This window comes from Lygodium microphyllum, chromosome 30, assembly GCF_053477565.2.
Source record: "Lygodium microphyllum isolate KBCC chromosome 30, Lygodium_microphyllum_v1.1.10, whole genome shotgun sequence".
In the NCBI taxonomy this organism is placed as follows: domain Eukaryota; kingdom Viridiplantae; phylum Streptophyta; class Polypodiopsida; order Schizaeales; family Lygodiaceae; genus Lygodium; species Lygodium microphyllum.
In genome coordinates, this window is record NC_141164.1 from 37,130,661 (window position 1) to 37,153,699 (window position 23,039).

The window sequence follows — 23,039 nt, forward strand, 5'->3', positions numbered from 1 at the left end:
CCCCACTCGCAATTGAAGGTAAATGAGAAATGAGATTGATTGCTTGTCTACAATAAAAAGGCCAATTTCCAATTCTATAGAAGACAACTTACAGAGAAACAGATCCTGCAGAATTACAACTTTGATAAGACTGTATAAATATGTACAGGTTTAGCTTCTACATGAATATACAAACTGCATGTCTCACCGCTTCTTTTTCACTCACTGTGCTGTTGCACTTTTTTCCTGTATCGCATACATCTTTACAGTCAACTCTTTAACACAGTCGCAACAAAGCCATCATGCCTGAATTTGCTCAATAGGCAAGTAAAATCCATCCCATGCTCCAGCCAATCACAAACCCAGCACTCGCAAAACTCAAGCCAAGGGCAAAAGCAAAACCAAGCGTACATCGCACTAAGAAGTTTCCTCTCAAAGCCCATCCATGCTTCTGATTTTTCCCTGCAGGGGGACGATGATGCAACTTGCTCCAAGGTGGATGCTTCCGAAGATATTTTGCATGAGCATGTGATGCATGCTCAAATGTGAAAAGAGAGTTCACAAGCTCCTGCTCTTCCCAAACATCTGGCGCATCTTTTTTATGCAACTTCAGCCACAAGTTCTCAAGTTCCAGAATCTGAATCCATTGCCTGTATGTCTGAGAGGTCCATACTTCTCTGAACAACAGCTGTGAAAGCTTTTCCTTCTCCTGCAATGCTTGCGCCACTGCCTTTTCTGCCTCTCTTGCTCTTGTCTGTGAGTGACACAGGGCCTCACCAAGCACCTCCACGGAACCCCGGCCAGAAACACTGGCACGTCTTCCACTCCAACTTGTATTCTGATCTTGCAAGCTGTGAAAGAAGATAGATAAATCAGACAACTGCAAATCAGTATACACAGCTAAAGTGAGTCACAGGATCCTCGAAAGAGAGAAGTTTTACCTGTGCCTTTGTGCTCTTGAAGGTTGCGACATAGAGGAAGGAATGGCACGTGGTCCAGATAAACTTGGTTGGTGCTTTTTCAAAGGGGTTGGATCAGACATGCCCATTTTCTGAGAGTGTGTAGACAAATATTTCTTTTCATCAGATCCACACACAGATGATGCCATAGATGAAGATGCGTCAGACTTGGACATAGAATCAAGGCTCGCTAGAGGACCTTTCCTTGAGTACGAACCAAGAGAAGGTGGAAGATCACAATTTTCTAAATGTTCGTGTCTTTTTTGAGAAACCAAAGTTGCTAGTTCACTGCTATCAGCTGTACGCCAAGTGGTACTGTCTTTAGATGTAAGCTTTGATGTGCTTAGTTCGGTAGAGAGATTCCCGGTCCTCTTTGAAGATTTACTGGAATCTAGAACAGATAGACTGTCAGTGTTTGAAACAAGCTCAGAACTCAAACTTGATGAATCTTCTTCCAATGGAATCACTGCTTCCTCAGCAACCTTTCGTTGAAGATTCAAATGAAAATCAGGATTCTCTTTACTGTCTTTTGATCGCATAGAAAGACAAGACCCATATTTGGCTGGTCCGTGTGCCATTAAGCATTGCCAATCAAATTGTGAACTTGGAGATACGCCACAATCTGGCTTCTTTGGCTCTCTCAAAAACTCCTGCAACTGCATTGAAGGCGTCTCCTCCAAAGTTATGTACTCCGAACAAAAGTCAAGAGGAGTACTTGGACCAAACTGCCAAGGCAAATCAGCCTTTCCTACTCCCCATTGCTCATTAGAAAACATTGAAAACTCTTCTTCTGTTCCAATTCTATCAGTAGTCTCCAAATTTGAGATGATCTTTGAGGGATGCATCTCATGAAGTCTAGACAGACCAAGACTACCTTTACCTACTTCTTGACTGATAAAGCGATTGTTGGCCACTACTCTGGGAAACCTAAAAGCTGTCCCCTTTTCAGCCATGAAACAGGTCTGTCCTTGGACTCTGTGAAAGACAGCCATAAACAGAATCAGAACATAGGGAGTTCATAAATCTAGTAGCAAAAGATTGAAATAACCAGAAGAAAATATTGAGATAGCCAGACAAGTCCTGAATCATAATCGCCCATCTACTTTTCCTCGCACACAATGGGGCCAAGCAATTTCACTTCAGGGAAATGAATTACAAAAAAACCAACAATTTGATTCACTAACTGAAAACATGTAGCTAGACCTCCCATGAAGCAGAAAAAGAACATCAGTATTCACCCTAAAATAGAATAAATATGTGGTTATAGCTGAGAAGAAACGTTATCTGAAAAAACAAACCACCTGCCCATGGTGAAGGTTCTGCAAAGGAACCAAAGTAAAGGCTTCGTTACCATCAGGAATTGATGAAACCATCAAGAAAAGCACACAAGAAGCTGCAGAGAAAAAGATTTTCCGTCTGAAGGGATGCACTCTGAACATCAAAAATTAAGCAGAGGATTATTATTAATCCTCTGCTTACTTTAGTAGTATCTGCCTTCAGAAATACTCTAATACTCTAATGGAAGGGGTCTTTGAAAAGAATATTTCAAAACTGCGGCTCACAGACTGGGCCTGCCAACCAGTTCATCTCATAATAAGATTTGTCATAATAAGATACAGCAATCCAGAAGAGTAAACTGGGACCAATGCACGGTCAGAGACCTAAATACTCCCTAGACCAAAAGATACAGCAATCCAGAAGAGAAAACTGGGACCAATGCATGGTCAGAAAAGACCTAAATACTCCCTGATATGGAGCTGGAGCCAAAACCTAAAATACTCTCTAATATGGAGCTGGAGCCTAAAATCTCAACACCTATATTGAGCTGGAGAGCTACAAACATATGTACAAATGGAATGAGGGGTAAAAGGACAGCTCCTCTTCAATGAAGCAAGGAAAGTTATGGTGGTTCCACTCCAAGGCTGTTTGAGAGTCCAGAGAAATTTTCTGCAACATTGTCTCAGATAGTGATGCGCCCAAATGTGCTTGATCCTTGAATTGAAGACTCAGTTCCAAGGCAGCCTTGTGACCAACCCAATAATATTCTATTTGGACCAACAAATGAGTCCTTAGCGAGGGTGAACAAGTTGCCAATATCTCCATGATATCAAATGCCAAGGGATGATACCTCTAATAGAGCAAAGCACTTTCATGCTGGCCTACCAATGAGTCACGTAAGGAGAGGTGGAAAACTGAATCAAAATACCAACTAAGAAGAAAATGTTCAGCCTGGTGTTGGCTCGGTAAAGGAGGGACCCAACAAATCTATCACTATCTATGAGAGTGTGCAACGGAAGAGGAGTATGAACAAGGAGAGAGAAGAGAAAGAGAAAGAGAATGACTGAAAAGATAGAAGAAAATGAAGCTGAATCTGAAAGAAAGCTGAATACAAAGAGTGGACTGATCAGTACCTGCATGCAACCCAAGGTGTCAATGAGGGCACCAGATCAGGCTGGTGAACAAAGAACGCAGCACTCTACCTCTGTAGAAGATAATGCCACAATAGGTTTCTTCTTACTACATGAGATAGCTCCCTAGCTGAGAAAGAAAGCAAAGCCCATAGTACTCCACGTCCCCCACCCAATTTGAGTCACTCCATCCAATGAGAGTGGCTCCCTCTCCACGTATGATGCCATAGGATCTAGTCCACTGTAAATAGCGCAAGTGCAAAGTGGCTCTCCTGTGAGCTTGTGCAGGAGTCTTCATGGAAGAAGACAACAATGCCACCACAAGAAAATGTTTGGCCGAGTATAGATATGCCATGTCAAGGGGCTGACAAGGCACTTATACTGCATGGCATCTAGAAGGGGATCTCCAATGACCAACTGGGCCTCTAGATCCATGGGGCGAGAAATAGGTCGACACTCGACCGTATCAAACTTTGAGAGAAGCTCAGAAATGTACCTATGTTGGGAGATAAAAATGCCTTGTGTCAACTAATAGATCTCAAGACTAAGAAAGAAATGGAGGATACTAACATTCGTGATGTCAAACTCCTATCACAAAATCTCTAGAGTCCAATCCACCGCTACCAAGTCACTCCTTGTAACAAGGAAGTCGTCCACGTACAAGATGGCTAAAACACATTTGTCACCCTCAACCTTAATAGTGAAAATTGCGCTCATGATTTAATCGGTGGAAGCCACTCTATAGAAAGAACCGATTGATTTGCCAGTTCCAAGCCCTAGGAGCTTGCTTCAAGCCATGGAGAGCCTTCCGCAAACTGCAGACATGATCCTCCTTCCTCTACACACAAAAGCTAGGCAATTGAATCACTGATCAACATAAATCTCCTCCTCTAAAATGTCATTCAAGAAGGCTAACTTTGAATCCATCTCGTAAACCAGCCATCCATGATGAGCTACAAGAGCCAAGATAGCCCTCACTGAATAGCCCAAGCCTACACTCTGTGCAAAACCCTTGGCAACAAGTCTAGCCTTATGCTTGTCCAAGGTGCCATCATCCAAGTATTTGGTCTTATAGATCCACTACACACCAATCACCTTCCACTTCCCTCGAAGTAAAATCAACTCCCAATCTAATTATGCTCAATAGAATCGAGCTCCTCCTACATAGCACGCCATATATCCTATGTAAGAGCCTCATTGACAGCGGTAGACTCATAATGCTGTGAAATCTGTGACATAAGAACATAGTTCACACAGTGAACTACCTTGCCTAGCCTACATCCTAGCTGATCTACATGGGAAGCTAGTGTCTCGAGAACATGAGTCACTCCCTAATCCTATAAAAGCTTCCGAAACCACAATGGGACGATTATGGGTTGATCTTTCTATGATGGAGACAAAGAGACCTCTAGTACTTGTAATACACATCTCCCTCACTTGGTAAAGGTACATCCCCCTTACTAGAAGAAAAGGGCTCCCCCGCTTAACATCTCAATACCCCCTGAAGAAACCTAAGGGGAGGCCTAAGGGGAGAGGAAGGAGTGGAAATACTCGATGCAAAAGGAGTTGTCCAGAAGGGTAAAAGGGGTGCAAGAGGAGGATGAGGAGGGGCAAGAATCGCGGATGAAAAAGTGGCACCAAAACTTAAAAGGTAAGGAAGATAGGGGAGAAGGTTGATGGTGGAAGGAAGGTTTAGAGGAGAAATCGATTGATGACAAAGAACCACCTATAGAAGCATTACCATCAATGGGAGTATCAAAAGCTGCAACCTTACCATAGATCACATGCCAACTCACCTCTATCTTTCTCTTCGTCAAGTTATAAAACTTCTAACCGTTCGTAGCGTACTATAACTGAGGAAAATGAACTTTTTTAGCTTCGCATCAAGCTTGCCTCTTTTCTTCTTGTCCATTGTAAAGTTGATGTCAAAAACTTATCGAAAATGTTTAACCCCTACAGAAATTGGCTCACTCCAAAGGGTAGAGAGAGTAGCAAACTTTAAACTCAATCTAAAGTTGGTGGAGGAAACACTAGGGATGCAGGCTAGAATAAGGAAGTATAATAGGACACAAAAAACACCCCAAGTTGCAGAAGGATGGGATGATTTAGTGATAACTAGTGAAGGAGTCTTGTTGAAAGCTATCATTGATGAAGAACTCAAGGTCACAATGTAGGTATTCCATCATCTCTTTATCTACAACAAAGCTACAGCCATCCCAAACACTTCCTCTACTAATACACCACAAGGCTTTGGGAACACTGACACCTTTTTCACTTGCAATTCTTTGATGGCCTCCTCTATGATTGCAATTAGGATGCCCCTAAACCCTACCTACGTAGCTTGGGTTGTTGCTCTTTTCCTTTCTACTCCCTTGCTCACCCAAGTGTGGATCCGAATTCTTCAAGGTCATATATTCCTATGCTCAATGTTTTGGCTATGGCATGGATGGTTTTCCTAATGTAGGCATTGAAGTTCCTTTTATCCATAATTCCTAGTGCTACACTCTCCAACATTCCCACCTAAATCCTAATCCTTATAGAGTCATACCTAGTGCTAGAAAACAATGTATATGTCAGATTTGCTTGGCTTTTCACAATAGGATCCAAGATGTTTTCTACGCACACACCATCATTGGTGAACACCCTCTACTTAGTCATACCCAATCAAGTATTCTATCTTCAATCAAATGTGTCCCTTCATGTTCATTTTGTCTCCATTTTCTCTTCTCAATCCATGTTCAACTACACTCACATGGTATCATTCATTGAGTTGAGAGTCGGCATGACTGAAGTGGAGCATCCCTTTTGCTTTGATATTGTTGTTGCACCATCATCCTAAGACTATAGAGTTTCATTTTCAACAAACATGTCTCCAATGCTGCGTTTGATTATCAATAATTGTTTGCGTCTACATTTGCGACTTATCATGTCCCTCCTTGCATTTTGGGCCACTCCCCACAACCTACATTTTTGGTGACATCATCAACATTCAAGTTGTTCTCTACAGCCAAGCGCCATCCTTGCACACTTACATCATCCACACCAATAGGATATCATTAGCAGCCACCCCTTTTGGTTTATATGACAAGTTTTTTGAAAGACGTCAATGGCAAACTAGTACAATTGGTAGGATTAAGTGGATCACGATTGCAAAACACCTCCATGTTCTAGACTTTGGGATTCCATCTCCTCTCTACTTATGGCCTTACCTAACTCAATACCAAAGTTGCCTTCATGGACCGTGATGTCCTTGTTAAGAACTCTAACTCAAAAGTTGTTCTTGCAATAGCTTGGCAAAAGTGAGGGTTGTGTCACAAGACTGTGACAACTAGTACCTTTTTGTTGATTTCTTTATTACATACTTTATTTGGTTTTTCTTTTTGGAAGGGTCCCTCTTGAAATCTAAACGCCTGAGTTGCATGGCCACTTTGTGAAATGGACAGGAATGTCTAGTGAGTCAAGACTGGACAGTTAAGGTCCAGTATAAGTCTGGAAGAGACTGATGGCACTGTAGATTGACAAGTCTGGAAGAGACTTGTGAAAGTGTATATGGACAAGTGTGTTGAAGAACTAGCCTGGAAGAGACTAGTTCAAAGTGAAGATGGACAAATCTTTAAGAGATTAGTCCATGTGGGGTCATCAGTGGAAATTCACTTTCAATTGAGCTACATTACAGATTTAGATGTAGCCATAGTCAGCAAAGATGGTCAGAAGACTAGTAGGGATGCAATGGAAGCAACTCCTAAAATTTAGGGAGTTACTATTTTTGGACCTCAGAATCTGTTCGCGTCATTATCTTAGTTTCTGTACGAGGATTAATCCTCCGGTGCCGAGGTCAAATTTTGAACCAAGGATGGAGAATTTTAGACCGAAAGGTATTGTTACATGTATGCCATATGTCACAATTTGGGCATAAATTCCCAAAAGAGAGAGAGAGGGCAGCACAAAAACGAGTTTCAATGCATGGGGGGCTCATTTTTTTGAAATGGAGATGGATTGCTGCAAATGGAGAGCTCTTGAGAGTTGGTCTACCTTGTCTATGATGCACAGAGGCTTGAGCTTGCTTCCTACTCTCTCTCTCTCTCTCCTTGACAGTATGGTTATGCTGCAGAATCAAGGGCTTTTCTTCTGATTCAGAGGTTAATTCAGAGCCCAATTGATGTCAAAGTCAAGGGGCACTTGGCCCAGATGATGCAGGACAATGCAGGGAGCAGTATGAACTGAAAATGGGTGTCAAAACAGGTCCGAACCAGTAATTACAGTGGGCTGAACAGTACAAGGAACAGTAAGAGGTGTAAACAGGTTTCAGAACAGGTCTGAACCAGTAAATACAGCAGGCTGAAATGGTCAATTCTGCACTCCAACCAGAAGATTCAGACTTGGGCAGAGTTTCCCCTCCTCGACAGCTTGATTTGGATCAGTAATTGTACTGTTATGCTGTCAAATTTCACCCAGAATAGGTGAAAGACAGCCCATTGTAATTTCTCTCTTTCTAAAAATAAAGAAATACCGCAAGGGGCGCCTAACTTAGGGGCCAACAGGGTGTCTGTGTTGCAACAGGAGCATTCTAGTTTCCTGTTTTTCTTCTTGATTCTGTGTCTTTAAGTTCAGGTAAAATGGACGACTATAAATTGGGTGAAAGCATTTATATATTTTGGTTGTACACTACCGCCCTTCCCAATGAACAGGCCGGTTACAGGTTGTATTTGCCTTATTCCCTTCCATTGTGAAGGACCCTCCTAGGCATGTCTTCATTGCTCCACATCCCCCATAGTGTACCCCCCATCCCACAAGTTTCATACCAATCCTCCACTATCTCCTTTGGTCATTCTCTTATACCCCCATCCCTTTTGGAGAGATGATTTGGGAGATGTGGTTGTGGATTCCCTAGCCCTCCTTGTTTCAAAGAAAGATTCCCAAGATCATGAGGAGATCTTTCAAGGAGTCTTCCTTGGGCCTTTCTTCCTGTAACAACCTCTTTCCTTATTCATTATCCTCATGGTTTTTTTTTTTTTCTGGGTGGGGGGGTTATGCACCTTCACGGGACTTCATGGTAAAACCTGTTATGAGGCACAAAAGGCACAACGGAATGGCACACAAGATATATCAATAAGGAATCTTTGTATTCATGATATCAAAAAGGGACTACATTGAGGCACATCTCAAGACTACACCCTTGTGACGCCACACATATGAGGGTTCACCACTCAGCATAGGGAATCACACGTAGCATGAAAACCAAGCAGAGCCTAGAGTCACAACTACTCCCTATATAGGTGCATTCATTGATAACACCATGGTATAGCTACAAAGCCCATACCCTTACACTCACCCCCGCTTAATGAATTGCTGTCCTCAGCAATTAAGGGTGGTTTCTTGACTCATTCCGAGGTCTTAACGCAACTTAGACTATCAAGTTGGTCAGTGTCTGCCGGTCTAGGACTGACTCCTTAGCAAGGTCTTAACACAACCTTTTCTATCAAGCTGGTCAGTGTCTGCCGCACTACAACTTGGGGGTCTTAACACAACTTATGCTATCAAGCTGGCCAGGGTCTGCCCATCTAGACTTAGTGCTTTTTATTGTTTTTCCTTCCAGTCCACTCTCGACTCAATTACATTTGAGGAGTGGGGGCTTCATAGTCCTAACTTGAGGTGGCTTGGTGCTTATGGCTTTGCATGCCAAGCTTTGTAGGCGCGATCCCAAGTTGTCGCATTGTTGGAGTGTAGGCGTGGTGGCTCGGTTGATGCAATGTTGTGCCACGCCTTAAGGGAGGCAGTCCAATGAGTTGCTCCTTGCGCCGGGCCTCCCTTTCTTCGTGCCGTCGCCTTGGACCTTGGGGACTTGGGTCTCTTGGTTCGTTTGCCAAGACGCTTTGCCCGCATCGCCAAGTCAAGTACTTGGGCTATTTTCTTTGCCCTCTTTGCCGGATCTTCATTGTTTGCTTTGTACTTAGACAAGCTGGTTGGTTCAGCCTACCTTTTCGCACGGAAGGTGCGGTCTTGGTGCATGGCACCTCTTTGGCTCTTCTTAGCCTCATTCGGAGTTGAGGTTCTTGGCGGGGAATGGACTAAGTCGTCACACTTAGCCCGGATTTTGGGTTGCGGAAGTAGAGGTATCCTTGAAGCTCTTGGGGTGACGCCCATCTGTGTGGTGCTTGGTGGGTCACGGATCCATACGATCAGAATGACCACTCCTTGCACTGCTTGCGGCCTGAATGCCGAGATCTCAATCTTTGTTAGCATTGAGTATGGTCCCAATGGGTTCCATAGACCAAAGACATTCACCTTAAGAGTGAGTTGGAGGGTTCTCCAAGGTTCAACTAGCAAGGTTCCCTTCCATGGCACCAAGTCACCTTGATCGAACCAGTCCAATGAGTTGCTCCTTGCGCCGGGCCTCCCTTTCTTCGTGCCGTCGCCTTGGACCTTGGGGACTTGGGTCTCTTGGTTCGTTTGCCAAGACGCTTTGCCCGCATCGCCAAGTCAAGTACTTGGGCTATTTTCTTTGCCCTCTTTGCCGGATCTTCATTGTTTGCTTTGTACTTAGACAAGCTGGTTGGTTCAGCCTACCTTTTCGCACGGAAGGTGCGGTCTTGGTGCATGGCACCTCTTTGGCTCTTCTTAGCCTCATTCGGAGTTGAGGTTCTTGGCGGGGAATGGATTAAGTCGTCACACTTAGCCCGGATCTTGGGTTGCGGAAGTAGAGGTATCCTTGAAGCTCTTGGGGTGACGCCCATCTGTGTGGTGCTTGGTGGGTCACGGATCCATACGATCAGAATGACCACTCCTTGCACTGCTTGCGGCCTGAATGCCGAGATCTCAATCTTTGTTAGCATTGAGTATGGTCCCAATGGGTTCCATAGACCAAAGACATTCACCTTAAGAGTGAGTTGGAGGGTTCTCCAAGGTTCAACTAGCAAGGTTCCCTTCCATGGCACCAAGTCACCTTGATCGGACCAGTCCAATGAGTTGCTCCTTGCGCCGGGCCTCCCTTTCTTCGTGCCGTCGCCTTGGACCTTGGGGACTTGGGTCTCTTGGTTCGTTTGCCAAGACGCTTTGCCCGCATCGCCAAGTCAAGTACTTGGGCTATTTTCTTTGCCCTCTTTGCCGGATCTTCATTGTTTGCTTTGTACTTAGACAAGCTGGTTGGTTCAGCCTACCTTTTCGCACGGAAGGTGCGGTCTTGGTGCATGGCACCTCTTTGGCTCTTCTTAGCCTCATTCGGAGTTGAGGTTCTTGGCGGGGAATGGACTAAGTCGTCACACTTAGCCCGGATTTTGGGTTGCGGAAGTAGAGGTATCCTTGAAGCTCTTGGGGTGACGCCCATCTGTGTGGTGCTTGGTGGGTCACGGATCCATACGATCAGAATGACCACTCCTTGCACTGCTTGCGGCCTGAATGCCGAGATCTCAATCTTTGTTAGCATTGAGTATGGTCCCAATGGGTTCCATAGACCAAAGACATTCACCTTAAGAGTGAGTTGGAGGGTTCTCCAAGGTTCAACTAGCAAGGTTCCCTTCCATGGCACCAAGTCACCTTGATCGAACCAGTCCAATGAGTTGCTCCTTGCGCCGGGCCTCCCTTTCTTCGTGCCGTCGCCTTGGACCTTGGGGACTTGGGTCTCTTGGTTCGTTTGCCAAGACGCTTTGCCCGCATCGCCAAGTCAAGTACTTGGGCTATTTTCTTTGCCCTCTTTGCCGGATCTTCATTGTTTGCTTTGTACTTAGACAAGCTGGTTGGTTCAGCCTACCTTTTCGCACGGAAGGTGCGGTCTTGGTGCATGGCACCTCTTTGGCTCTTCTTAGCCTCATTCGGAGTTGAGGTTCTTGGCGGGGAATGGATTAAGTCGTCACACTTAGCCCGGATCTTGGGTTGCGGAAGTAGAGGTATCCTTGAAGCTCTTGGGGTGACGCCCATCTGTGTGGTGCTTGGTGGGTCACGGATCCATACGATCAGAATGACCACTCCTTGCACTGCTTGCGGCCTGAATGCCGAGATCTCAATCTTTGTTAGCATTGAGTATGGTCCCAATGGGTTCCATAGACCAAAGACATTCACCTTAAGAGTGAGTTGGAGGGTTCTCCAAGGTTCAACTAGCAAGGTTCCCTTCCATGGCACCAAGTCACCTTGATCGGACCAGTCCAATGAGTTGCTCCTTGCGCCGGGCCTCCCTTTCTTCGTGCCGTCGCCTTGGACCTTGGGGACTTGGGTCTCTTGGTTCGTTTGCCAAGACGCTTTGCCCGCATCGCCAAGTCAAGTACTTGGGCTATTTTCTTTGCCCTCTTTGCCGGATCTTCATTGTTTGCTTTGTACTTAGACAAGCTGGTTGGTTCAGCCTACCTTTTCGCACGGAAGGTGCGGTCTTGGTGCATGGCACCTCTTTGGCTCTTCTTAGCCTCATTCGGAGTTGAGGTTCTTGGCGGGGAATGGACTAAGTCGTCACACTTAGCCCGGATTTTGGGTTGCGGAAGTAGAGGTATCCTTGAAGCTCTTGGGGTGACGCCCATCTGTGTGGTGCTTGGTGGGTCACGGATCCATACGATCAGAATGACCACTCCTTGCACTGCTTGCGGCCTGAATGCCGAGATCTCAATCTTTGTTAGCATTGAGTATGGTCCCAATGGGTTCCATAGACCAAAGACATTCACCTTAAGAGTGAGTTGGAGGGTTCTCCAAGGTTCAACTAGCAAGGTTCCCTTCCATGGCACCAAGTCACCTTGATCGGACCATATTGCGAGCACTCCATCATGCTCTCCCTTTCTTGAGGCTTTGTCCTCTGACTCCTCCTTTTCAAGCTCATAAGGGTTTGCCTCTTCGGGCTCAAAGGCGTAGCCAATGACTCCATTGCTGAAGTGTAATTGGTTCTTACTTTGATCCGAGTTGGCTGGGATGGGGTGTGGCCTTGGAGTAAAAGCTGGGGTTGCTTCGTCCTTAGCCACGATTTGAGTGGGGGGGTTTTTGGAGGCATCTTCATTCTCATCTCTCATCCTGGCTCTCTTGGCCTGCCTCCGTTTCTTGGCGTTTGGTTTCACCTTCTTCTTTATCTCATTCTCGTCCTCTTACTTTTCTATCTTTTGCGCTACTTCTTCTTGCTTGTTTTCTATTCTTTCTTCTTTGGCCTTCCTGCCTCGATCTATCTTTTCTTGCTCTTTTTGTTCTAGCCTATCTTCTTCCTTTGGCTTCCTAGCTCTCCAGACTTGCTCTTTCAACTTACTTTCCTTATCTTTTTCTTCTTGCTCAATCTTTTTCCTAACTTGCTTCTTCTTGTTTTCTTCTACTTGTTCTCTTCTATCATGGTTTGGTTTCTCTTTTTCTTCTTGCTTCTTCCTAGCTGACTCTACTTGTTCTTCTATTTTCTTGCCTCATCTTTTCTTTGATTTTCTCTATGGCTCCATCTAACAACTCTTTTTCTTCTTCTTTCCTATCATCTTCTTCTATCTCATCCCATATTCTCATGATTCTCTCCTTAAACTCCTTTCCTAGCCTATCATCATTGAACTGTGAGATTTTGGTTGTTCCTTGTGGTTGGGGTTGTCGGGGTAGAGGTGTTCCAAGATCTGGGCTGAGCTCATCCTCCCCCTCTGCTTCTGTTTTCTCTTCTAACTCCTCTCTCTTTTCTTTTTCTTCACCTATATCATCATCTAAAGTAGAAGTGTTGGTTCCAAGTAGCGGATGCCCTACCCCATGTGGCTTTGCCCTTCCATTCTCATCTTCCAACTCTCTCTCTTCATCTACTTCTTCATCTTCTTCTTCATCAGAGGCATCCTGTGCCTCGCAAGAGGGCGCCAACCTGGCCTCACCCTCAGTCTCAACGGGTAGAGGTGTTCCAAGATCTGTAATGAGCTCATCCTCCCCCTTCTCTTCTTCTAACACTGGTTCTTCAACCAACCGGGCTTCTTATGGATACAGTGGCTCATCCTTTTGACATTACCACCTTGTTTCCTCTTCCTTTGTGTATCCTAACTCCATCATGATGTTTTCTACTTTCGAACTCACATCTATTTTCCATCCTTCCCCTTCACATAATATTCCATCATTTCTTCCTCTTCTGGGGCTTCTTCGGTTTGGTATTCTTCGGGATAGGGGTAGTCGGTGTAGAGGTATTCTCCTTCCGGGTGGTAGTCGATGGGGACATCTTCAGGGTAGCCGTATCCATCTCCTCCAGGAGGGTATTCGTTGTCCAAGTATTGATCTTCAAGGTAGTAGTCTTGTGGGTAGTAGTTGGGGTAGAAATCCTTAGCTTCTTCTTGGGGGCGAGGTGTTCCAAGATCAGTATCGAGCTCATCCTCCCCCTTGTCTTCTTCTTTATCTTCATCCAACCATGTTTCTTCTTCTTCTTTCACCTGTTTCTAGCTCTCTTGCCTCTTTGGTTCTTCTTTGGTTGGCTTCGCTCCATTCTTCAACTCTTGGACTCGTTCAGCCCGCATCTGCTTCAAGTATGGCTTGGCCCACTCTTTGGCTTCTTCAGATCCAGAGGCAGTCTCCCAGTTCCACCTTAGCATGATTTTCTCCTGTAGCTCCGTGTCAAGGTCTTGGGCCGTCTTCACTTGCCACAATCTGGCTCTCTCTCGCACCATGATCAACTCGTAGTCAACCTCTTGGAGGTCTTCATCCAGCTTTTCAGCTTTCTCTTCAAGATCATCGAGCACATCGGCTCCTTGATGGGTCTTCTTCAACATGTCGATGGTTCTCCTTGTTTGCTTGATCATTTTGAGCCACAGCTCCTTTTTCCTGTATGTGATTTTGAGCCAGTGACATAGCTCATCTTCCTCTTCAAAGAAAGTGTCTTCCCATAGCTTCAGCTCTTTCCAAGACATTTTGAATAGTATGCGCGCGCTCCTATCACGCCTCGGCTCCCTCTTAACTTTGTTGGCACCTCAAGCTACCTTCCAACATTCTGCAGAAAACTCACCTAGGAGGGCGTCGCGACGTGGGGCATCACACCGTGCCGTGTCGCGTCGTGTTGGGGTCGTGTCGAGTCGGGGTCGTATCGCGTCATGTCGGAGCCGTGTCGCATCGCATTACACCACGTGTTATGGTAGGATCTCCTCCGCGTCCGTGAGCCTGCTCCCCTTTCGAGCTAGTATGCTCCACGCTAGAGTTGCTCTAATACCAAGTGTTATGCACCTTCACGGGACTTCATGGAAAAATCTGTTATGAGGCACAAAAGGCACAACGGAATGGCACACAAGATATACCAATAAGAAATCTTTGTATTCATGATATCAAAAAGGGACTACATTGAGGCACATCTCAAGACTACACCCTCGGACGCCACACATATGAGGGTTCACCACTGAGCATAGGGAATCACACGTAGCATGGAAACCAAGCAGAGCCTAGAGTCACAACTGATCCCTATATAGGTGCATTCGGTGATAACACCATGGTATAGCTACAAAGCCCATACCCTTACAAAGGGGGGGGGGGGGGGACGGGGGGGTTTTCGGCACCTTCTATAGCTCCTTGCTATCGTCTCTTGATTGGATCAAAGGCTTGACTCACCCATTCTCGACTTGACCTCACTAGAGTGGTTCGTTCAAGCCTCTCCACTCCCATTGACCTATAGTGACCTCCGATTGTATCAAGCTCCCATCCAAACAAGGAGTCATACACCTTGGCTAGTTTTCTTCATCGATGGACTTCACCCATTGTCACACTCATCTTACCACCCCTAGATCCATTTCTTCACCTTTGGCCTTTTACTACATCCAAGATCAAACAGGGGGTGTTAACAAACATGTGTATATGTCTTCTCCTTGTATGCTCATCTCCTACCTGTGAGCCTAAGTCTAAGCCAGACGAGGACATTAGGAGCTCTAACACAATCTTTGTTTGCATGTTCATCTCTCCTATGTCAAAAGTGGTGCAGCAATGGAAGCGTAAATATAAGCTGTGATAAACTGCTGAAACACAAGACAAAAGAGAAAGGGAAATAAAGAACACAATACAGATGAGAACTCAAATGTATACTCGGGAAATGGAATCCATATACCAAGACATGAGACAGTACAGTAGCAATGCGAATCACCGGCTGTGGAGGCACTGGCACATGCTCCCTCTCTCCAAGAGTTGTCAAGTGATGAATGAATAAGGAGAGAGTCTGACAATATATAGGGCAAAAAAATGCCAAAAATATGACAATCGGCCACTATTAAATGCTGGCCGACTAGCTACAAATAATGCCAAACCACAATAAATTATGGCAAATAAAATGCCTAAATAATCTCTAAGCCCAGCCTACTGTACCACGAATACAAACTCAACCACGAACTGACTAATCTACTAACACCCTCTCTCAGATCATGGGTGCTCTGATACAATACAATATACAATGATAATGTCGCATCATAGTACATACAACAATGTCTACCAGAGTAGAACCATGGATATCCAAGTAGTGGGTCCGCAAGCCACCACCAAGGTGCCTCGAGGAGAACCTAATGTCGATGTCAATCATACCAGCTCCTGAAGATAGAGAAAATCATAGCAGCTCTCAATGTCTATCAACAATGCCTCTAATGTAGCATACGTGGCCATCCTGTCACCAATGGCGCAGTGCATAAATGACCATGAAGTCCCCTTCTTTGGCTAGACTGCCAAAGTGTCCCCTCATGTGAGCTCCAAACGAAAGCCACCCGCTCGCTGTCAAGTAACCAACCCATCATGAACCTAGATGTTAATCCCAGCTCCACGATTTGTACTTGCCAAACTTCGGTCGATACGTCCCTCTCTGGATCCTATGCATTTGTATAAAAATATAGATGAGGCATGGCTGCCCCATCTCACAAACCCTCTCACACTCCCTCTCTAGGCTTGGACTTCGCCATGGCCAGAGAAGGATCAGAATCGGAATCCGAGGCAGATGATGACTCATCGAAGGAGTCCACATCCCGCTTCGTCTTTTGCTCCTTTTTCTTCTTGGAAGCCGCTAACTCTTTGCAATCCTTCCGTAAATGACCTTTCTTGCCACAGTGGTAACATTGGGCCATCAACTTCTTCGTCTTCGAACCCCCCTCTTTGAAGCTGCAAAAGCCTCACGAGAATCTCCATGTAGCGTATCATCACTGGATGGACATGGAGTAGCCATTTGCGGAGGATTGAGAAGAGAAATAGAGAAAAGAAGGTATTTGAAGAGGGAACACAGCCAAAACATGAGCACAGACTACAAAAAACAAGAATTCACATACAATATAACCAAAAATCTTATCAAAATAAGACAAAAGCTGCTGTAAAAAGTCAAGAAATCAGTCAAAAACTGCCATAAACAACAAAAGCGGCCTAATATTGCAAGCGCCCAGCCAAGAGGAGCTGCTAAAGCATCAAAGCACAAGCTGAAATGGATGCGCAGGCTGTACAAATGCTGACATCAGCAAAAAACGCAGGCAAATTAGGTCGCCTAGTAGGACCAACAGCCGCCTGATCAACAAGGGTGAAAACAGTCTTGAAATCAGCAAGAAAACATAGCAGAAATACAAATCCTAAAATCTGATACCATGTTAGAAGTGGTGCAGTAATGGAAGCGTAAACATAAGCTGTAATAAACTGCTGAAACACAAGACAAAAGAGAAAGGAAAAGAAAGAACACAATACAAATGAGAACTCAGATGTATACTCGGGAAATGGAATCCATATACCAAGACATGAGACAGTACAGTAGCAATGTGAGTCACCGGCTATGGAGGCATTGGCACATACTCCCTCTCTCCAAGAACTGTCAAGTGATGAATGAATGAGGAGGAGGAAGCTTGACAATATATAGGGCAAAAAAATGCAAAAAATATGACTGGTCGGCCAGCATTAAATGCTGACCGACTGACTGCAAATAATGCCAAAACACAATAAATGATGGCAAATAAAATGCCTAAAAAATCTCTGAGCCCAGCCTGCTGTACCAAAGGATAGACTCAACCATGAATTGACTAATTTGCTAACATCCTAGGCATTTTAGGTGGGGACTCTTCTTGCTAGTGGCACTCTCTCAACCCATGTGTATGCCCACAATGAGCAGCACCCCTAGGCAACCACTTTTCGGTCAGCTGGGCAGACATTTGATTCATGAAGGCAAGACAAGCATTATCTATACAAGCAGGCAAAACTGGGCGGCCTAATATTGGCCTAGCTGCAGCATTTGACCTTGCATTACATGCAGGTTAGCCAACTTCTAGGGGTGTGGCTACTTATTGCCAGCCCCCACTGCACCGTGCATCATATCATTTCGCACCATCCTCCCTCATCATCATCATCTATATCTCTTGCCTCCATCTAGCACCCTCACTTGACACGGACAAGCTGTGTGAAGTGGCTGACAGTTGCAGCCTTGTGTGCTCTCTGTTCAGTCAAATTTGTTCCTTTGTTTATTTTCTGCTGCACACTGTCACATTATCTTTACTCTTCAGAATTGGGAGTGTCTTCATCTTCTCATCCCACCCAATATTTGTGATTCTTTTCTGCTGCCCACTCACATTATCTTCACTCTTCAGAATTGGGAGTGCACCTTTGAACATCTCCCAATGTTGGTGATGGATTTCTTCAAAAACTCATGGTTATTGTAGTCAATTTGATGTTGGGGATGAACCAGGATGCCATATATGCCAGGAAATTTGCAAGCAGTTGAACTGCAAATATGCTACATCAAAGGCAACTGTTGCAGCAAAAATGCAGATTTGGTAGGGCTGCAAGAACCTCCAAATCAGGGAGAGAGTTGGAGGAAGTCCTCAACAGGGTGCATAAGCTGGCACACAGAGGGGTAGCAGAGAAAGAAAATGGTACACTAGAAAAAGAGAACTGCAAAATGCAGCCTGTGATGGAATCACTTGCTTGTTGCTACAGCATTGCACCAGTCCTCTGCCTTGAACTGCAGGTGACTGATCTCAAACAGGCTGGAGTGCTCTGCATGCACCTTGAACAACATGGACACCAATGCACAGGGCAAGCTGGAAACTGCAAAAACGCAGCACTTTAATGCCATAAACACACGCTGAAGGCTCAAGAATGTTGAATACCAGAAAACACAATCAGGCATGCATTTTGACTGCAACACTCCCATGAACAGCAATTCCCCACCTTCTAAGTAAGCTTCAGTGCAGTGGTCCAAGGGTAAGCTTTGTATTTAGATACCACGATGGAAGCAACAATGGAAAAGGAGTGGACAGACTGAAAGAAAGACAAAGACAGTGAAGGCTCCACACTGTAAAACTGAGAACTCAAGCATATACAAAGTGCGCCGTCATAAATCAGTATCAGAGAAAAACCTAAAAGACCTGTTATCTAGCCGACCGTAAAGCTGGTCAGACCAGATCAGAGAAAATGGCCAAAACTGGGGTCCAATACATGTCCACACAAAGACTTCTCAAAGACTGATATGGAGCTGCACCCTAAAATCTCACTACTGCATAACCTGCTTTTGGTTAGCTGCAGTTTTTGCTTTTGCAGAATGTGCCTCTTTTTCACTCTCACATGCAAACACCCCTCGAGTACAGTTCTGAACTCCACAATGAGCCAGTTTCCAAGATCTTGTCAGCGACAAACTTGGCTTGAATTGCTTCAATGACAGAAGTATCTTAAGCATTCCAAGGCTACATGAAACAAACCCTCCTACTTTTGCACCTACTCAAAAGAACATGGCAGAAAGACTCACTGCCATACTGCAACGTAATGTTTTCAGTTGGTTCTGTAATGTCTCATCTTGGTGTATGGATTCCATTTCTCGAGCATCTCTTCTCTGAATTCGTTTGCAGTGTTCTTTCTTCATAGTGTTTCTCTTCTTTCTTGTGTTGGTGCAGTCTATTGCAGTAGATTCTCACACTTCTATCCCTGCACCCACTTCTGACAAGTATATGCAACTAGCAGTGGGCACATTGGTTCACACACCAGCCAATGGTCCTCAGCATAAACTAGCTCTAACAACTGGCACTCTAAAGGTTCATCATGATCAATCACGAACAACTAACACTCTAAACATGTCAACAGCTCAACCTAAAGCAATTAGAAATTAGCCTATGCATAACTATGAGGCCCTGATCATGTGTAAAGGTAAGTGTATGTATAAAGACCATCAGAGACTAATTTTCAATGAAGTAGTCACAACAATGTCCAGCTCCAAGCTGTACCTTCATGGATGTAGAAAATTCAAAGACGAAGATGAGCAACACAAAAGATAAATGGATAGCCAGTGTAACTTTCGACTAACTGCACATCATCATAGGTGCCAAACTGGCAGTCGAACCTATCTACAAGCAATCCAAGCACACATCCATCCATCCGGCATAGTAAATATGGCCACCAGCATCCAATCCTTGAAACACCAGAGTATCCTGGCAGGCAGCCTTATTTGTCTAGGGTGCTAAATCAGTCCAGGTGGATGGGAAGATTGAAATGCAACTCCCCTCCGGTCAGTAATGGCCAAACATAGACAAGACTGACTGCATTCCCTCCTGTAATCTCTCCTATTGCTTCCCTGCATATTTACTACATGTCATCAATCATATATCTATACTTTGCAAGGCTTCTCCACTTCTTCAGTTACCCTATTGTTGCATCTAATTCTAACACTGCATGCTTGGATCGCTCTAAATCATATACAAGACACCTATGTACACTGATGTGCTCAGTTGCAGTGGTCTTCCCCATTGACTTCATGCTGTTCAAACAAGAAATGTTTTCTCATGCATGGCTGATCCTGTCTTGTAGCGCATATAGAAAATAAAAGAATGCCCACTGCACACATGGCCTGTCTCATCTTGTAGGAGATATAGCATCCTTTGAAGGCATTTGAAAGAGAGCTGAAAGCACATCCACAAGGAGTTCACTGGGTACTTTTTATCTCATGCAGTCAAAATCACTTACAACTGGAGCCTAAACCTTTACTGAGCTAGTCATGGAACTGCTAAATAGCTTGTCTGCTTTAGATATGTGGTAATGCCTTGCAGACATTTTCACACTTGGAGCATAGCATCTATGTTTCGCACTACTACAATCCTTCATCCAAGCATAATACCATGTTAGCTCCATTGCAACAACTGTTCTTCTCCAATTGCACATGAACTTCTCAATTTGACATCATCTTGTCATTCAAAGCTAAGGCATGCCCAAAATGCTCATAACTAGCACATAAGACTTCATGTGTATTTCTTTGGTATGAAATCTTGAAGTAATCTCCTGAAAAGGAGGTCATCCTTAATCATTTTCTATAAGAGTCAAGAGTCAGAAGCTTCATCTAATCCATTGACAGCAAGGCAAAAATAAAAAATTCACTTGTTTGCACAATGGCTGAAACACTTCTTGTTTGCAGAACTTAAGCATCAGATTATGGCTATAAAACAGCAGAGTACACTCTAGATGCGCATATATACATTTGATAATTGATACTCTCAAATGCTCCTGCCGTCCATGAGTGGGGTAGCATTTCCAGGTGCTGCTGCCTCACTTCTGAAGATAGTGGCTATGGGCCCCGTATAAATGTAACATGCTGTTTGTGATTGTCTCCGATAACTTAAATTAGCAATATCAAGAAACATACACGCTATTTTTCCAAAATGTCTTTAACTTCAATTAGCAATTTCAAGAAGCAGTTTCAAAATGTCTTAGGATGAAGATCAGCTCTGCAACGTTGAATATTCTTAAAAGAAATTTCAAACAAGATAGATGGCATTTAACCATCCTTTGCCTAGATCGTACAATGATCCAAATTCCAAACTAGACATCATGGAGATCGAAGCTTCACAATGAACAAAAAATATTTAAAGCACTCGCTCTTTGAAGTCCGCACCACAGAGTCAGATAAACTCTTTAAGGGCGAAATTTAGTTACCTAGTATGTAAATATGCTCCGCCTTTGCTAAGTATATTTTAGCAGGACACAATGTATGGAAATTGACGACACCCGTGGAAGAAGGGAAGCTGATCTCAGCAACTAGCCTAGGGGTGAGATGCTATCTGTTGGCTGATTTCTGCTTCCATTCCACTGCCCTCCTCATAGATTACTGGTGTGTGGTTCCACGAACAAATAAATCAGTTACTTCTGCAGCTATAACAAATGCTACCATTGAATGCCAAACGTACATGCCACAATACATATTTTCTCCGAAAGTGCGAGACTTAACGGCCCAATCAAAACAGCTTGCCAGGCCATGGTCACCGCGCACAGCTGCTTCCGCTGCTGCACGCTATCACCATCTTCTTCCTCTTCTTTTTCTTTTCATTATCCTGAGATCCGGAAGCCACAACCACATCAGAAACCAGGCACTCTCTCTTCTCAATTTCTTCTACCGCAACGCTTTTGAGGGCGACTGAAAACAGATGAAAGATCCTGTGGAGAGGGGGCAAAAAACCGAGACGAAAAACAAGATCAGAGGTCAGAAACGAGATGGAATCTCACCATGGCAGAAACGTGAGGACGATGGGACAAGAAAGGTAGGGGAGCGGAGGCGGGGATGGAACGGAAGGATGGAAGTCCGTTTCGGTTTGTGCGAGGCGCTAATACTCCGTGACATGGAGGGAGGGGCGAGGAGATGGAGATGGAGACGGGAGGATAAGGTGGAATGAAATGGCGTGATCGCGCAGGCGAGTATGGGAGAAGGGACTCGGGAGGACGTCGCGCACAAGAAAGGCAGGCAGACAAGAAAAGAAAGAGAGGGGAAGACGACAAATGAGCTTTCCTGATCCAGAGCTGAGAGATTCACGCGTCCGGGCTCTTCAGCCCCTCCTCTCGACAGCCCTGGCAGGCCCTTGCCCGGGAGCGCCTTTTTCTGCACATTGTTTTTCACTTAATAATATCTGTGCAATCTATCCGCACCCTCATCAATCCCCAATGTGGACCAAGGGCATGCTTAGGTAAAAGCTACTTCTTAGAAAAAAATATACAGCTCCCTTTCATCTAATTTTCCTAGCTAGATTTTCAAAAAATTCAATTGAAATTCAAGTTTAACCTAATGAAAACTTGCTTTTTTTTATATGTTTTTTGTTCATAAATTTGGCTAGTGCCATATTTTTCCCGCCAAATAACCAATCACATTTCAACCTCTTCCTTTTTTCAGCGAGACAAGCAAAGAAACTTATGACTAAGCAGGTCTACTACCACCTTGAACAAGTGCACCCCTTTCTAACAAAGCTCTAGCATCCTTCAAGTAAGCATCAAACCCCTTCGTTGGTAGACCATAACCAACTCCATCTCTTCCAAAAAGAAGATCATTTCTAGACTTCCATAGAGCCCTCGAGTAGATGACCCTCAGGTGCTTAAGTAAAAGTTCCCCTTGTTTGTTAAAGCTTCAAAATTGCTGAGTCAATAGATCAATTTTAGTATTTGAAAACACCTTAAATTACATTATAGAATGTCAGTATGGTTTACATATCCATGCATTGGCAATGGCTCAGTAAAAACCAAATACCACTTTTCTTAATAAGCTAGTCGAACAATTTATCTCCCCCTATACATAAAGATACAAAGTTAATTGTTGCATTGTACAATCCTTTGTTTAGTGTGAACATGGATAGCAAATGAGATATTCTGAGAGGAGATGGATGCCCAAAATGCGCTTAAAGCTGAGACCAAGCCTAAGCAAATCTCCAAAGCAAGGAGAAGTCAGCCTATCCTACACGACAACTTCTTGATCTACCACCTAATCTCATTATAACCTATAGTACCATTGTAGTTATTAACATTGCCCTCAAGTTAAAAGAGTTTGCTTGCCTATTCA

General features: G+C 44.4%; 1 protein-coding gene across 6 annotated transcripts; it reads right to left on the reverse strand.

The window, feature by feature from the left end:
* Positions 1–12: 12 nt before the first annotated feature.
* On the reverse strand, positions 13–22,071 carry LOC148009739 (uncharacterized). Of its 6 annotated transcripts, none has more exons than XM_087673201.1 (5): positions 21,722–22,070; positions 21,447–21,549; positions 21,155–21,326; positions 921–1,913; positions 13–830 (listed from the first exon to the last, which is right to left on the reverse strand). In XM_087673201.1, exons 4-5 carry the CDS (start codon positions 1,889–1,891, stop codon positions 296–298), a joined length of 1,506 nt encoding a protein of 501 aa, XP_087529327.1. In that variant the 5' UTR covers positions 1,892–1,913; positions 21,155–21,326; positions 21,447–21,549; positions 21,722–22,070; the 3' UTR covers positions 13–295. The 6 variants fall into 6 exon arrangements, with proteins under 6 accessions (XP_087529327.1, XP_087529326.1, XP_087529325.1 ...); XM_087673200.1 differs by having other exon boundaries at positions 21,418–21,549; XM_087673199.1 differs by having other exon boundaries at positions 21,406–21,549.
* Positions 22,072–23,039: the final 968 nt, after the last annotated feature.

Excerpts from the sequence above, each read along its gene's own strand:
- LOC148009739 (XM_087673196.1), bottom strand. Across the intron at positions 831-920 it reads TCAAGAGCACAAAGGCACAG|CTTGCAAGATCAGAATACAA; the intron begins GTAAAACTTCTC and ends CTTCTTTCACAG.